We start from the raw sequence: 17,040 nt of genomic DNA on the forward strand, positions 1-17,040 counted from the left end.
AGCTGTATATACAGTACCAGTCAAAAGTTTGGACACAACTACCTACCTATAATTTTCAATATGTTCTACATTGTAGAATAATAGTGAAGACATCAACACAATGAAATAACACATACGGAATCATGTAGTAACCCAAAATGTGTTAAACAAATCAAAATATATTTTAGATTCTTCAAAGTAGCCACCCTTTGCCTTGATGACAGCTTTGCACACTCTTGGCATTCTCTCAACCAGCTTCATGAGGTAGTCTCCTGGAATGCTTGTCCAACAGTCTTGAAGGAGTTCCCACAATTGCTGAGCACTTGTTGGCTGCTTTTCCTTCACTCTGCAGTCCAACTCATCCCAAACCATCTCAATTGGGTTGATGTCCGGTGATTGTGGAGGCCAGGTCATCTGATGCAGCACTCCATCACTCTCCTTCTAGGTCAAATAGCCCTTACACAGCCTGGAGGTGTGTTTTGTGTCATAGTCTCACTATCATTTGTTTTTCAACAGGACAAAGTGCAAACCAGATGGGATGACGTATTGCTGCAGAATGCTGTGGTAGCCATGCTGGTTAAGTGTGCGTTGAATTCAAAATAAATCAGACTGTCACCAGCAAAGCAGCCCCACACCATCACACCTCCTCCTCCAAAAATCTCAAATTTGGATTCATCAGACCAAAGGACAGATTTCCACCGATATAATGTCCTTTGTTCGTGTTTCTTGGCACAAGCAAGTCTCTTCTTCTTAGTGGTGTCCTTTAGTTGTGGTTTCTTTGCAACAATTCGACCATTAAGGCCTGATTCATGCAGTCTTCTCTGAACAGTTGATGTTGAGATGTGTCTGTTGCTTGAATTCAGTTAATCATTTATTTGGGCTGCACTCTGAGGTGGATAGGGGGATAAGGGGCAGCATTTTCACTTTTGGATAAATAGCGTATCCAATTTCAACTTCCCGCTACTCATTCCAAGAATAGAAGATATGCATATTATTAGTAGATTTGGATAGAAAATACTCTGAAGATTCTAAAACTGTTTGAATCATGTCTGTGAGTATAACAGAACTTATGTAGCAGGCAGGAAGGACTAACCATCCAGATTTTCTTTTTTTAGTTCACTGTCTATTCAATGAGTTTTCATTGGGAAATTAGATTTCTAAGGCACTTGTTTGCAGTTCCTACCGCTTTCACTGGATGTCACCAGTCTTTGGAAATTGGTTGGGGTTATTCCTTTGTGTAATGAAGAAGTACGGCTATCTTGGAACAGGGTAACGTTATGTGTACTGTGAGAGTTTCGCAAGACTAAAAAAAGTAGCATTAGTTTGTGATCCTCCTGTATTGAAAACAGATAGACCCGTCTTCAATTTGATCGATTATTAACGTTTAAAAATACCTAAAGTTGTATTACAAAAGTAGGTTGAAATGTTTTCAGGTAACTTTTGAGATATTTTGTCGTGACTTTGCGCAAATTGGAAGCTGTTTTTGTTCTGGATCAAACGCGGCAAATAAATGGACATTTTGGATATATATCGACGGAATTAATCGAACAAAAGGACCATTTGTGATGTTTATGTGACATATTGGAGTGCCAACAAAAGACGCTCGTCAAAGGTAAGGCATGATTTATATTTTATTTCTGCGTTTTGTGTGGTGCCTGCAGGGTTGAAATATGCTATTCTCTCTTTGTTTACTGTTGTGCTATCATCAGATAATAGCTTCTTATGCTTTCGCTGAAAAGCCTTTTTGAGATCTGACATGTTGGCTGGGCTGGATTCACAACGAGTGTAGCTTTAATTTGGTATCTTACATGTGTGATTTAATGAAGGTTTGAATTTATAGTATTTTATTTGAATTTGGCATTTTACCTGCCAATTGGCCAAGAGGGACATTTGCGTCCCGCCTGTCCCAGAGAGGTTAATTGCCGATTTCTAAGGCTGGTAACTCTAATGAACTTATCCTCTGCAGCAGTAGTAAGTCTTCCTTACCTGTGGCGGTCCTCATGAGAACCAGTTTCATCTAGCCCTTGATGGTTTTTGCTGCTGCACTTGATGAAACTTTCAAAGTACTTGAAATTTTCGGTATTGACTGACCATGTCTTAAAGTGTTGATGGACTGTTTCGCTTTGCTTATTTGAGCTGTTCTAGCCATAATATGGACTTAGCCTTATTTGTTAAAATACCATCTTCTCTATACCAACCCTACCTTGTCACAACACAACTAATTGGCTGAAACTCATTAGGATTGCAATAAATAACACAAATGAACTTTTAACAAGGCACACCTGTTAATTGAAATGCACTCCAGGTGACTACCTCATGAAGCTGGTTGAGAGATTGCCAAGAGTGTGCAAAGCTGTCATCAAGGCAAAGGGTGGCTACTTTGAAGAATCTAAAATGTCTTTTGATTACTACATTATTCCATGTGTGTTATTTCATAGTTTTGATGTCTTCGCTATTATTCTACAATGTAGAAAATAGTAAAAAATAAATTTGAAAAATTTGAAAAAAAACAACATGAATGAGTCAGTGTGTCCAAACTTTTGACTGGTACTGTATGTAGCAGTACTTTAGCTATAACAAACAATGGGTGGGTGAGAGAAGAGCAGATAAAGGGCAGCGCAGGCTGGCTATCCATGTGAAATCCCTTCTGCTCAGTGGGGAATACTGCAGCGTTCTGTAGCAGGCAGGCAGGGAAGCGGCAGGGCTTTCTGAGCAGTGCACAGCACTAATGCTGTCTTCCTGTGTGGCACGGGGGGGATAATCTCCATGGGATTAGAGGTGATAGCCATGTTTGGGAACGAGAGGATCACAGAAGGGCTGCTCTGTCCCTGCCTAACTACAGTACCATCATCACTACGACTGCTCTGCCTCTGTCCTTGCCCTAATCCAACTATACACCACTAGGGCTGTTGCGGTCATGACATTTCAGCCGGTGATTGTCAAACAACTAACTGTAGGTCTCACGATAATTGACTGTTAATTAACATAAAACATTTATCATTTACATTTACATTTAAGTCATTTAGCAGACGCTCTTATCCAGAGCGACTTACAAATTGGTGCGTTCACCTTAAGACATCCAGTGGAACAGCCACTTTACAATAGTGCATCTAAATCTTTTAAGGGGGGGTGAGAAGGATTACTTTATCCTATCCTAGGTATTCCTGAAAGAGGTGGGGTTTCAGGTGTCTCCGGAAGGTGGTGATTGACTCCGCTGTCCTGGCGTCGTGAGGGAGTTTGTTCCACCATTGGGGGGCCAGAGCAGCGAACAGTTTTGACTGGGCTGCGCGGGAACTGTACTTCCTCAGTGGTAGGGAGGCGAGCAGGCCAGAGGTGGATGAACGCAGAGCCCTTGTTTGGGTGTAGGGCCTGATCAGAGCCTGGAGGTACTGAGGTGCCGTTCCCCTCACAGCTCCGTGAGGCAAGCACCATGGTCTTGTAGCGGATGCGAGCTTCAACTGGAAGCCAGTGGAGAGAGCGGAGGAGCGGGGTGACGTGAGAGAACTTGGGAAGGTTGAACACCAGACGGGCTGCGGCGTTCTGGATGAGTTGTAGGGTTTAATGGCACAGGCAGGAGCCCAGCCAACAGCGAGTTGCAGTAATCCAGACGGGAGATGACAAGTGCCTGGATTAGGACCTGCGCCGCTTCCTGTGTGAGGCAGGGTCGTACTCTGCGGATGTTGTAGAGCATGAACCTACAAGAACGGGCCACCGCCTTGATGTTAGTTGAGAACGACAGGGTGTTGTCCAGGATCACGCCAAGGTTCTTAGCGCTCTGGGAGGAGGACACAATGGAGTTGTCAACCGTGATGGCGAGATCATGGAACGGGCAGTCCTTCCCCGGGAGGAAGAGCAGCTCCGTCTTGCCGAGGTTCAGCTTGAGGTGGTGATCCGTCATCCACACTGATATGTCTGCCAGACATGCAGAGATGCGATTCGCCACCTGGTCATCAGAAGGGGGAAAGATCATCTCCTGGCTTCAACACAAAAACGTCAAATAAATCCATGTAATATAGCCTACAGCTTCACAATAAATCCATTATTTATTTTAGACAGGTCTAAAGAAGCATGATAGGAAAAATATGTAGTCTATTTCAGAAAAAAGAATAACATACAGGCCGGCTCATAGCCTGTGGCAAAAATGAGGGGACGCGAACAACAGGTATAGGCCAATTAAAAAATGTTATTTCTTGTAAACAAAACTATTAACTTTAAACTAAGAAAAAGGAATGAGGTGTGGAAGTATCATAATGTAAGGTGTATGTAAAGTGCATGGATGCGTGAATCTGTGTGTGTGAATGACCATTTACCCATTATTGTCTTTGCTCTCCTGATCAACACCTGTGATTGCTTGTCTACTGCTGTCTTGGCTGGTTTTTACTGTATTATTTCACTGTCTCACTCAAAATGCCTTAGATAGATCTTTCGTCCCACCCCACACAAATGCAGAGACCTCACCTGGCTTAACTTGTCCCTACAGAGATGAAACCTCTCTCATCGTCACTCAACGCCTAGGTTTACCTCCACTGTACTCACATCCTACCATACCCATGTCTGTACATTAAGCCTGGAATTTTTTCTACCATGCCCAAAATTCTGCTCCTTTTATTCACTGCCCCCAACGCGCTAGACTATCAGTTCTTATAGCCTTTAGCCGTACCCTCTTCCTCTGGGGATGTAGAGGTTAACCCAGGCCCTGTAGCCCCAAGTTCCACTTCTATTCCCCAGGAGCTATCATTTGCTGACTTCTAACCGTAAAAGCCATGGTTTCATGCATGTTAACATTCGAAGCCTCCTCCCTAAGTTTGTTTTATTCACTGCTTTAGCACACTCCGGCAACCCTGATGTCCTAGCCGGGTCTGAATCCTGGCTTAGGAAGGCCACCAACAATTCTGAAATTTCCATCCCCAACTACAACATTTTCCACCAAGACAGAACTGCCAAAGAGGGAGGAGTTGCAATCTACTGCAGAGATAGCCTGCAGAGTTCTGTCATGCTATCCAGGTCCGTGCCCAAACAATTCGAGCTTCTACTTTTAAAAATCCACCTTTCCAGAAACAAGTCTCTCACTGTTGCTGCTTGTTATAGACCCCCCCTCGGCCCCCAGCTGTGCCCTGGACACCATATGTGAATTAATTGCCCCCATTTATCTTCAGAGGTTGTACTGTTAGGTGATCTAAACTGGGACACCCCGGCCGTCCTACAATCTAAGCTAGATGCCCTCAATCTCACACAAATTATCATGGAACCTACCATGTACAACCCTATATCCGTAAACATGGGCACCCTCATAGATATCATCCTTACCAACCTGCCCTCTAAATACACCTCTACTGTCTTCAACCAGGATCTCAGCCATCACTGCCTCATTGCCTGCATCCGTAATGGGTCCGCGGTCAAACGACCACCCCTCATCACTGCCAAACACTCCCTAAAACACTTCAGCGATCAGGCCTTTCTAATCAATCTGGCCTGGGTATCCTGGAAGGATATTGACCTCATTCCATCAGTAGAGGATGCCTTGTTATTCTTTCAAAGTGCTTTCCTCACGATATTAAATAAGCATGCCCTGTTCAAAAAAGAAATGAACTAAGAACAGATATAGCCTTTGGTTCACTCCATATCTGACTGCCCTTGACCAGCACAAAAACATCCTGTGGCGTACTGCATTAGCATCGAATAGTCCCCGTGATATGCAAAACTTCAGGGAAGAAAGGAACAAATATACACATGCAGTTAGGAAAGCAAAGGCTAGCATTTTCAAACAGAAATTTGCATCCTGTAGCACAAACTCCAAAAATGTCTGGGACACTGTAATGTCCATGGAGAATAAGACCACCTCCTCCCAGCTGCCCACTGCACTGAGGATAGGAAACACTGTCACCACCAATAAATCTACGATAATCAAGAATTTCAATAAGCATTTTTCTACAGCTGTCCATGCTTTCCACCTAGCTACCCCTACCCTGGTAAACAGCTCTGCACCCCCCATTGCAACTTGCCCAAGCCTCCCCCATTTCTCTCTCCTCCAAATCCAGATAGCTGATGTTCCGAAAGAGATGCAAAATTTGGACCCCTACAATTTAGCTGTGCTAGACAATCTGGACCCTCTCTTTCTAAAGTTATCTGCCACAATTGTTGCAACCCCTTTTTCTAGCCTGTTCAACCTCTCTTTCGTATCGTCTGAGATCTCTAAAGATTGGAAAGCTTCCAGGGTCATCCCCCTCTTCAAAGGGGGTGATATTCTAGACCCAAAATGGTACAGACCTATATCTATCCTACCCTGCCTTTCTAAAGTCTTCGAAAGCCAAGTTAACCTGTTGAATCTAGGGGTCTTTTTTTAATAACGTTCCCAATGCTATTGTTCAGGACCAGAAAATAGAATATGCATATAATTGATAGCTTAGGATAGAAAACACTCTAAAGTTTCCAAAACTGTAAATATATTGTCTGTGAGTATAACAGAACTGATATTGCAGGCAAAAGAATGAGAAAAATCCAATCAGGAACGCAGCGGTTTCTAAATAAGAGTCCCTTCCTATGCTTCCCTATTGAGCAGTGAATGGCATTTCAACGAAATTCCCTTTTCTATGGCTTCCGTAATGTGTCTAGTATCACAAGACATAGTTTCAGGCTTTTATTTTGAAAAATGAGCGTGAGCGACAACATTGCGTCAGTGTCCACCTGATGGCTCTTTGTGTATTTCTCGCGCAAAAGACAAAGGTAGCCATTTTTCCACCCGGTCTTACTGAAAAAAGCTCTGTCCCGGATGATATATTATCGAATAGATATTTGAAAAACACCTTGAGGATTGATTATAAACAACGTTTGCCATGTTTCTTTCGATATTATGAAGCTAATTTGGAATATCGGCGTTGTCGTGACCGCAATTTCCGGTCGTTTTCTCAGCCAAACGTGAAGAACAAATTTTTGGCTACAAAAATAATTTTTCTGGAAAAAAGGAACATTTGCTATCTAACTGGGAGTCTCGTGAGTGAAAACTTCCGAAGCTCATCAAAGGTAAACGATTTAATTTGATTGCTTTTCTGATTTTCGTGATCAGAATGCCTGCTGCTAGCTAGGCATAATGCTATGCTAGGCTATCGATAAACTTACACAAATACTTGTCTTGCTTTGGCTGTAAAGCATATTTTCAAAATCTGAAATGACAGGGTGATTAACAAAAGGCTAAGCTGTGTTTGAATATATTTCACTTGTGATTTCATGAATATGAATATTTTCTAGTAAGATTTTTTGTACTTTGCGTTATGCTACTTAGTGTCAGTTGATGACAATTCTCCTGAATCCGGGATGGGTAGTTACAAGAGGTTTTAACAAACAGATCACCGACCATTTCGAATCCCACCGTACCTTCTCCGCTATGCAATCTGGTTTCCCGAGCTGGTGATGGGTGCACCTCAGCCACGCTCAATGTCCTACACGATATCATAACCGTCATTGATAAAAGACAATACTGTGCAGCCGTATTGGTGATTCTCCGTATTGGTGATTCTCTGATCCACCTCTACGCAGACGACACCATTCGGTATACTTCTGGCCCTTCTCTGGACACAACCCTCCAGATGAGCTTCAATGCCATACAACACTCCTTTCGTGGCCTCCAACCACTCTTAAATGCAAGCAAACTAAATGCATGCTCTTCAACCGATCGCTGCCCGCACCTGCCCACCCATCCAGCATCACTACTCTGGACAGTTCTGACTTAGAATATGTGGACAACTACAAATACCTAGGTGTCTGGTTGGACTGTAAACTCTTCTTCAGAGCTCACATTACACATCTCTAATCCAAAATTAAATCTAGAATCGTCTTCCTATTTCTCAACAAAGCATCCTTCACTCATGCTGCCAAACATACCCTCGTAAAGCTGACCATCCTACCGATCCATGACTTTGGCGATGTCATTTACAAAATAACCTCCAACACTCTACTCAGCAAATTGGATGTAGTCTATCACAGTCCCATCCGTTTTGTTACCAAAGCTTCATATAATACACACCACTGTGACCTGTATGCTCTCGTTGGCTGGCCCTCGCTTCATATTTGTCACCAAATCCACTGGCTCCAGGTCATCTATAAGTCCTTGCTAGGTAAAGCCCCGCATTATCTCAGCTCACTGGTCACCATAGCAGCACTCACACGTAGCACGTGCTCAAGCAGGTATATTGCACTAGTCACCCCCAAAGCCAACTCCTACTTTGGCCGCCATTCCTTCCAGTTCTCTGCTGCCAATGACCGGAACGAATTGCAAAAATAACTGAAGCTGGAAATGTATATCACCCTCACCAACTTTAAGCATCAGCTGTCAGAGCAGCTTACAGATCATTGCACCTGTACATAGCCCATCTGTAAATAATCCACCCAACTACCTCATCCCCATATTGTTATTCATGTTTTTGCTCCGGTGCACCCCAGTGTCGCTACTTGCACATTCATCTTCTGCACATCAATCACTTCCAGTGTTAATGCTAAATTATAATTATTTCACAACTATGGCCTATTTATTGCCATACCTTCCTAATCTTACTACATTTCCACACTGTGTATATAGACTTTTCTGTTGTTTTATTGACTGTACGTTTGTTTATCCCATGTGTAACTGTGTTGTTTGTGTCACACTGCTTTGCTCTATCTTGGCCAGGTCGCAGTTGTAAATGAGAACTTGCTCTCAACTGGCCTGCCTGGTTAAATAAGGTAAAATAAAAATAAACATAAAAAGAGGGTATGTATGTCACCTCATTGACCCTCCGGAGAACCATGAATGGCCCCACAAACCAGGGGCTCAGTTTCTTGCAGGGCAGGCGGAGTGGGAGCTAAACACGATCCCCCACTGCTGTGACGGTCTGCCTGTTCCTTCTGACGATTGACGGCACTCTGGATTCTCACATGCACATTGTTCCACACCTCCTCCACGCGCCGGCACCACTCATCTACCACAGGAGCCATGGTCTGGCCTGGTGTCCATGGGGCCAGGGCCGTCTGTAAACCCAAAACACTCTGGACGGGGTTCAACCCAGTGGAGGAGTTACGTAGAGAATTCTGGATGTACTCGGCCCAAGGAAGGAAACGTGCCCACTCACCCTGCAGGTCCTGACAGTGACTCCTCAGGTACCTCCCTAGCTCCTGATTCATCCTCTCCTCCTGCCCGTTAGACTGAGGCTGATACCTGGGTGTGAGACTAACCATGACCCCAAGCTTCTCCAAGAAGGCCCGCCATATGTGAATTGGAGGCCATGGTCCGAGACAATGTCCTCCGGAAGGCCATAATGCCGGAAGACCTGCTGGAAGAGTGCCTCAGCGACCTGGAGATCAATGGGAAGACCAGGAAAATGGATGAATCGACATGACTTGGAAAATCTATCCACTACCACCAGAATGGTGGTGAAACCATCAGAAGGAGGAAGATCAGTAACAAAGTCAATGGATAGATGGGACCAAGGTCGCTGAGGCACGGGAAGCGGCAGGAGCCGCTTATGACATCACAAGGAACGAAAATTAGGTGGATATATTGAAGACATCCGTTAAAGCTTGGTCGCACATGGGTCTTCCAAATGGACCCCAAGCATACTTCCAAAGTTGTGGCAAAATGGCTTAAGGACAACAAAATCAAGGTGTTGGAGTGGTCATCACAAAGCCCTGACCTCAATCCTATAGAACATTTGTGGACAGAACTGAAGAAGTGTGTACAAGCAAGGAGACCAGCTCTGTCAGGAGGAATGGGCCAAAATTCACCCAACTTATTGTGGGAAGCTTGTGGAAGGCTACCCTAAACGTTTGACCCAAGTTAAACAATTTAAAGGCAATGCTACCAAATGCTAATTTAGTGTATGTAAACTGATCCACTGGGAATGTGATGAAAAAAATAAAAGCTGAAATAAATAATTCTCTCTACTATTTTTCTGACATTTCACATTCTTAAAATAAAGTGGTGATCCTAACTGACCTAAGACAGGGAATTTTTACTAGGATTAAAAGTCAGGAATTGTGAAAAACTGAGTTTAAATGTATTTGGCTAAGGTGTATGTAAACTTCAGACTTAAACTGTACTTCTCCATGGTCTGGGTCTCAGCCACCGCCAGAGGGTAGATACGTCTGCATTTAGGTGTAGCACCGGAAAACAGGTCAATGCACAGTCACAGGGGCGATGAAGAGGGAAACAGGTAGCACGGGTCTTGAGAATACCACCCTTAGATTCTGCTATTCCTCTGGGATTGTTGGACTGGAGAACAACCACGACTCTCAACCGACGTGGAACCATTCTGAGGCAGGTCCTCCGGTATTCAGGTGACCAGTCGGTGATTCTCATCCTCGACCATGAGATGGTAGGGTTATGGAGCTGAAACTAAGGTACTCCGAGAATGATCTTGTGAACTGGTGCACTGGTGATGTGAAGGGGATGTTTTCCTGGTGATTGGGCTCCACGGTGAAGGTGAGTGGTTGGGTGATGTGTGTGATGGTTCCAGATCCTAAAGGCCGACAGTAGAGACCTTGAATCCACTAGAGCTGTAGACACAGGGCATGAGGGACAGTCAGCCAAAGTGATGGGTACTACAAAGAGTCTAACAGGAAGAGCAGTAGATGGAATACTCACTCCTGGTCCAGGGGATCTAACATCCCGTGATCGTCCCTCTGCGACACCGCTGGCGCTTGTGCCTTACCTGGCCACAGTACAGACAGAGACCCAGCTGTATCCGTCTGCGTCATTCCGCCGCGGGGAGTTATGTCATCCCTACCTCCATGGGTTCAGCCTCTGATCCCGAACACTCGCCGAAGGAGGGAGAAAAGCGATGAAGATGCCGACGCACCCGGAGGAGGTTTTCCAGATGGATGGCCCTCCTTGCCCAGACCTCTTCTAAATAACGTGCTTAGCGCTGGCTCATTCCATCCACTGGAAGCTGCTACTGTCCGGAAGGTATGCACATACTCAGCAGGTGTCTGATTCCTGTGCTAGAGCTGAAGCAGATGCTCACCTCCCTCTCTTCCCTTCGCGGGATGATCAAAAATACATTTAAACAGATCCATGAACCCCTCATAAGACTCGAGCTCCTCCTCTCCTCTCTCCCATTCCAATGCCCCTCAGTCAGCAGCGAAATAACCGTGGAAACCTTAGACCTCTCGGTGGTGGGGGCTCCCATCTGATGTGCGAAATAGTATTCTTGTACATTTTTTACCCCAAATTCTCATTACCGAAATGCGTCCGGATTAAATTCTCTGGTCACGTTATACAATTTTACTTTAATAAATTAGAAAAACCTGTTTGTAAAAAACACATATATGTTGTATTTTATATAAATATTTATATAAACATATATAAATATGTTGTTGCAGTTTGTCCGTAAATCATATATTTTTTAAAATTCTAGTTGAAGTTTACATTAATGTATTACATGTATTACGTAAAAATCAGTAATTCAATTGAGTTTTATTCACCCATCATGCATCATCTAGAGTAGTAGTTCTTAGATGACCACCAGTTAATGTATTCGCTTATATGCCTTCAGAATGAGGTTCTTATTCTCAACACCCCCTTGTGTTGAGGGCTAAAATGGCTAAAAAGCCGAAATGGCTAAAAAGCTCCATTTGGAAAAAAGTCAGAGAACAATAACATGGAGGCATGAATGGGCTTTAGTGATGTGGTCAATTGTTTGCTGACTCATATTATTATTTATTTTTTCAGGGGAAACCCCATTAAGACCATGGTCCCATTCTCAAGGGTGCCCTGATCACAACAATACAACAACCAACACAATGTTAAACAGCAATCAACACAAAACACAACATTTAAAAAAAACACTTATAGTCCTCAGCTACTGCTATAGGTCCTTATTTAACACCCTAAACTGCCTAAGCGGCAGCACCACAACATCTAATTGTGATGAGTTCTGCAAATTGTTCCAGCAGTGAGGCTCATTAAAACTAAAAACAGATTTAGCTAATTCGGTGGAGACCCGAGGAACCTCAAGAGATAACTTACCAAACCCGTTCACAGGGTTGGTTATGTTTTTAGTCTTCAACAATGAACTTAGGTAAGTCAGAAGTTTGTGTAGTAGAGCTTTGTAAACAAAAAGGGAATAGTGAAGTGATCAACAGGACTTTAATGAGGACCAGCCAACCTTTTGATACAGGATGCAATGATGAGTATTAAAACGGTCACCTAGAGTATAATGGCTGTCTGCAGATTGAGCTAATGGCCTCTCATTACCGAAACACACATTTCTCATTACTATGTTCTTTTTAGGTCGATTTTGGTAATGAGAGCGTTCATTTTGGCAATGATAATACGATAATTCTAATATATAGTCAATGGGTGTGCTGTAGTGGTAACTTTATTTAATTACTAAGAACATTTCTTAAACCTATTGTATAGATTTTTTGTAAAACAGTGAAATATGGGGTCTATAAACCCCATTTAATTTACTTCAAGCCACAAATAATTTGGGATTAATTAATTGCACACTTTGATGATTTGTTGGGATACTGAATCTCTGAGATGAGTACAGTTTTTCAATGGCAAACTATGCAACACTCATTACCGAAACCTGTTTATCATTACCGTAATGCACCAATATTTAAGAAATATTAAAAGAACGCTTTTGGGCTTAATTTGGTAGTGTGACCTTTGTTCTTTATGTATAGATAAATCAAATAGATAAGATGTATACACAAGTGAATGTGACAAAACATTTTTTTTAAAGGTTGTGTTATGGTAATGATATAAATTATGAAATAAATATTAATAATTACATTTTATTTAATTTTTTTACTCAGGCCTCTTCATTAGGGGCGCAATGTCAACCATTTATTTGTTCATTATGTTGTTGAAAATTGTTGCGGCAACGATAATTTTTGAGTGGGTAGTTGAAGAAATTGTGTTAACATGCATAATGTCTCATCAAAAAACATAAATAATTAAGAAATAGATTAGTACAGATCCTAATCTCAGTGATCCAAAGGGAAATTTATTAAAAACTACACTTGAGAATTTGTGAGAATGATCCTGTCACGCCCTGATCTGTTTCACCTGTCTTTGTGATTGTCTCCACCCACCTCCAGGTGTAACCCGTTTTCCCCATTAGTACCTGGGTATTTATTCCAGTGAAACCCTGTTTGTTTGTTGCCAGTTCGTCTTGTCTTGTCAACCAGCGGTTTTTTCCATGCGCCTGCTTTTTCTTATCTCTCTTTTGCTAGTCCTCCTGGTTTTGACCCTTGCCTGCCTTGACTCTGAACCCGCCTGCCTGACCATACTGCCTGCCCTGACCTCGAGCCTGCCTGCCACTGTGTACCTCCTGGACTCTGACCTTGTTATGATCTTTCACCTGTCCACGACCATTCTCTTGCCTGCCCCTTGGATTATAATAAATATCAGAGACTCGAACCATCTGCCTCCCGTGTCTGCATCTTGGTCTCGCCCTGTGCCCTTATAGACCCAGATGCACCTTTATGTTTAGTGTCTTTCGAGTTTTGGGCCACCAACCAGAAGGTTGCTGGATCGAACTCCCAAGCTGACAAAGTAAAAATCTGTCGTTCTTCCCCTGAGCAAGGCAGTTAACCCACTGTCCCAGGGAACTGAAAATGTGCATGTCGATTAAGGCAGCTGATTCAGAGGGGTTGGGTTAAATGCAGAAGACACATCTCAGTTGAATACATTCAGTTGGACAACTGATTAGGTACCCCCTTCCCTTTTACAATCCCCCCTTCTCTCTCTAAGGCCTTCCTCTCTCGCTCGCTCTCTCCCAGGGTAGCCATACGGCCCCAAATTAGAGTAAATCTCAGAAACATCGCTCTGTTTTTCTCTCTCACTCTCTTGCTCCCTCTCTCTCTGCCAGGGTAGCAATATAGGCTCCAAATTAGGACCAATTAAAGACATTTGGTGTAGTAGAAACTTCCTTTTCCACTTTTTCTTTCAATCAGTTTGGTTGAATAACAATGTTAGGGATAAAATAATACACACAGACGGTGCTGGGGAGGGATTAGAGGTTTAGAGTTCCTAAATTAAAGTTGCAAAAGGAAAATAAATAAACACCCAACAATTAATCTCCCAACCAACCCCAGCATGCCAGTGTTACACAAGGCTCTGTCCATGATTTGGGCTGTTTGGGTGTGATCCTGTAACCCAGGCTTTAAGCTCCCTGATGTGACTCTAAGGCCTTTAAATACCAAATGCATTCCTGTCTATTTGCACAAAATACTAGGCTACTTACCTGCTTGCAATGCAATACTTCAACCACTAGAAACTGTGTGTAAGCATGGTCTGAAGTTTGTGGGAAGCTAAGCAAATTCTCTGTTCAAGTTCAGTTTCACACATCCTTATTTGGGGCGGCAGGGTAGCCTAGTGGTTAGAGCGTTGGACTAGTAACCGGAAGGTTGCAAGTTCAAACCCCCGAGCTGACAAGGTACAAATCTGTCGTTCTGCCCCTAAACAGGCAGTTAACCCGCTGTTCCTAGGCCGTCATTGAAAATAAGAATTTGTTCTTAACTGACTTGCCTGGTTAAATAAAGGTAAAATAAAAAAATTGGCTTGTAATCTCAATAAACAATCTCAATGGAAGGCATTTCCCCAGCCCAGATAAATACACTATTCTAAACATTCGGGAGGCTCACTTTGCCTGGCAATTGAAATTTAACAGAAAGTAATTATAATGAAAAATATACAGTACAATGTTGTTGCTGCATACTGTACAAAGAGAGGTTCAAATCACCCAGTAGATAAACCAGACATAATAGTTAACGTCGGTAGCGTGCATCTTTGATTTCTAGCTCTGGCTGGTAACAATTATAGATTATAACTTTGACATGGTATTTCGCTTTAACAGCAACTACGTTGTGCTTCATAAACAAAGGACAGGATGGTTACACTCTATTTGTAGTCCATTATTTCCTGGTACATAGCCTACGTCGTCGACATTACATGGTAACATGGTAATTAAATAACAGTTCTCTAATAACCATTTGGTTTTGCATTTTATTAGGATCCCCATTAGCTGTTGCAAAAGCAGCAGCTACTCTTCCTGGGGTCCAACACAAAACATTACATAATACAGAACATTAATAGACAAGAACAGCTCAAGGACAGAACTACATACATTTATTTGTGGCTAATTTCAGTTCAGTGTTTTTCTGTGCATGTGAAAAGAAATGTAGACTTACGTATGCGAGGGTGTCCAAACTGTCTGTGTTGACCATCACTGGAGGTGGGTTTGCCTGCAACAGAAAAACAAAATTAACCCAGTTTTGTTTTTCAAAATATTTAGTGAGAAAATACTTTTTTTTTTCACCTCGCGATTACCCTGGTAGTATGTTGCAAAAGCTTCAGACAACAACAAAAAACAAATACATTTGGCAAAAGCCCCCCCCAAAACTTGTGAGACAAAATAATCACTTACTCTCCGCATGTTTTGGTAGAACATTTTGAAAGCATCGGCTAGAGATTATCACGGCAGAATGGGTCCATATGCGACATGTCATGGTGTTCTGTTGTGCCGAACTCCTGAAGCTTGAAGCCTACAGCTATGGCGTCGACCCAAACACCCCCAACTACAGCCTTAATAACAGACAACTCCTTCTGGCGCTTCACTGGGCTGATCTCTCCTACAGGTCTGGAGGTAAAAACAACCACCCGAAGCTGAATATCTCTCCAGAAACACTCATCCTTCAAACTCCACCACCCCCACCAAAACAGAATCCAAATGGGAGGGGTGTAAAAAAAAAAAAACAGTAACAGATAAGAGGAGAGAAAAAAAGAAGAGAGTATGACCTGTGACATGGGTGACCAGGGTACGGGTGGAGAGAAGGGTGGAGCGATGGCAGGAATGGTCTCAGCTGGTATAAGGATCACAGGGATTATGGGTACGGGGGGCAGGGGGCGGGACCACCACATCTGGCTGCTAAACAATGGCAATGGAGGTTGAGCGTCAGGGTACAACACATAGACACACAGGCAGAATACACACAATACACAACTACACACAACACATCACATGATGAAGGGCAAGAAGGGAGGGAGGAAGAGATAGATAGGGTGTTTGTGAGAGAGAGAGAGAGAGAGAGAGAGAGAGAGAGAGAGGTGAGAGAAGTTGAAAGAGAGAAAATATGATAATGTTCTGAGTGATGATAATGTGGTAGTGAGGGAGGATTGTCTAGTGGCAGCTGCTGAGGGCTCAAATGTGTGCGTAGATTATGGAGAGGGGGATGAGAGGAGAAAATGGAGAGAGAAGAATGGGCTGAACCACCTATCGTCAGAGAGGATGTCAAAGGGCATCTATTGATAAGAGTTTGGGGATTTGGTATGTTGTTCTGTGCGACTGAGGATGCAGTCAGTATTTACTACTGTGTTACTGACCGAGTACTAAGAACGATGTGAACATCCTTGCCTCTTCTGACCTCACCGTTTCCCAGTCTCCTCCCACTCACAAGGCAGGCAATACAATTGACCTCATCTTTGCTGGAGGCTGTTTTCCTACTAATCTCACTACAACCCCCTTCCAGGTCTCTGATCACTACTTTGTTTCCTTTTCTGTCTCCCTCTCCTCCAACCCTAGCCAATCAGCCCCTACCCAGATGGTTATGTGCGCTGTCACAATCTTTGTTCTCTCTCCCCCACTACTCTCTCCTCTTCTATCCTATCATCTCTCCCTTCTGCTGAATCATTCCCCCTCCTGTCTCCTGATTCTGCGTCTTCAACATGACTTTCCTCCCTTTCCGTATCCCATGACTCGCACTCTCCCCTTTCCTCCCGGCCGGGTCGACCCTCCCCTCATGCTCCATGGCTGAATGACTCTCTGCGAGCTTATAGAACAGGGCTGCGGGCAGCTTACCTTCTCTTCCTCTGTATCCAGTGCAAAAGCCACTTTGTGTCACTCTAAATTTCAAGCTTCTGCCTCTAACCCTAGGAAACTAATTTCCATGTCCCTAGTAAGATCCTCCCGCCTTAATCCTCCACCCCTCCCCCTCCCTCTCTGCGGACAACTTTGTCAACCACTTTGAGAAGAAGGCTAACTACATCCGCTCCTCATTCACTATTGACGCTCCTCATGCCTATTG

At 43.4% G+C, this 17,040-nt stretch overlaps 1 protein-coding gene across 1 annotated transcript in view; it reads right to left on the reverse strand.

The window, feature by feature from the left end:
• Positions 1–17,040, reverse strand: part of LOC115145287 (discs large homolog 1-like protein) — a 205,166-nt gene that overhangs the window by 102,935 nt on the left and 85,191 nt on the right. Inside the window, exon 3 of the mRNA XM_029686743.2 lies at positions 15,148–15,201. Within this exon, the coding sequence (XP_029542603.2) occupies positions 15,148–15,201 (54 nt within the window). The remainder of the gene's footprint in view (positions 1–15,147; positions 15,202–17,040) is intronic.

Source organism: Oncorhynchus nerka, linkage group LG17 (genome assembly GCF_034236695.1).
Source record: "Oncorhynchus nerka isolate Pitt River linkage group LG17, Oner_Uvic_2.0, whole genome shotgun sequence".
NCBI lineage: Eukaryota > Metazoa > Chordata > Actinopteri > Salmoniformes > Salmonidae > Oncorhynchus > Oncorhynchus nerka.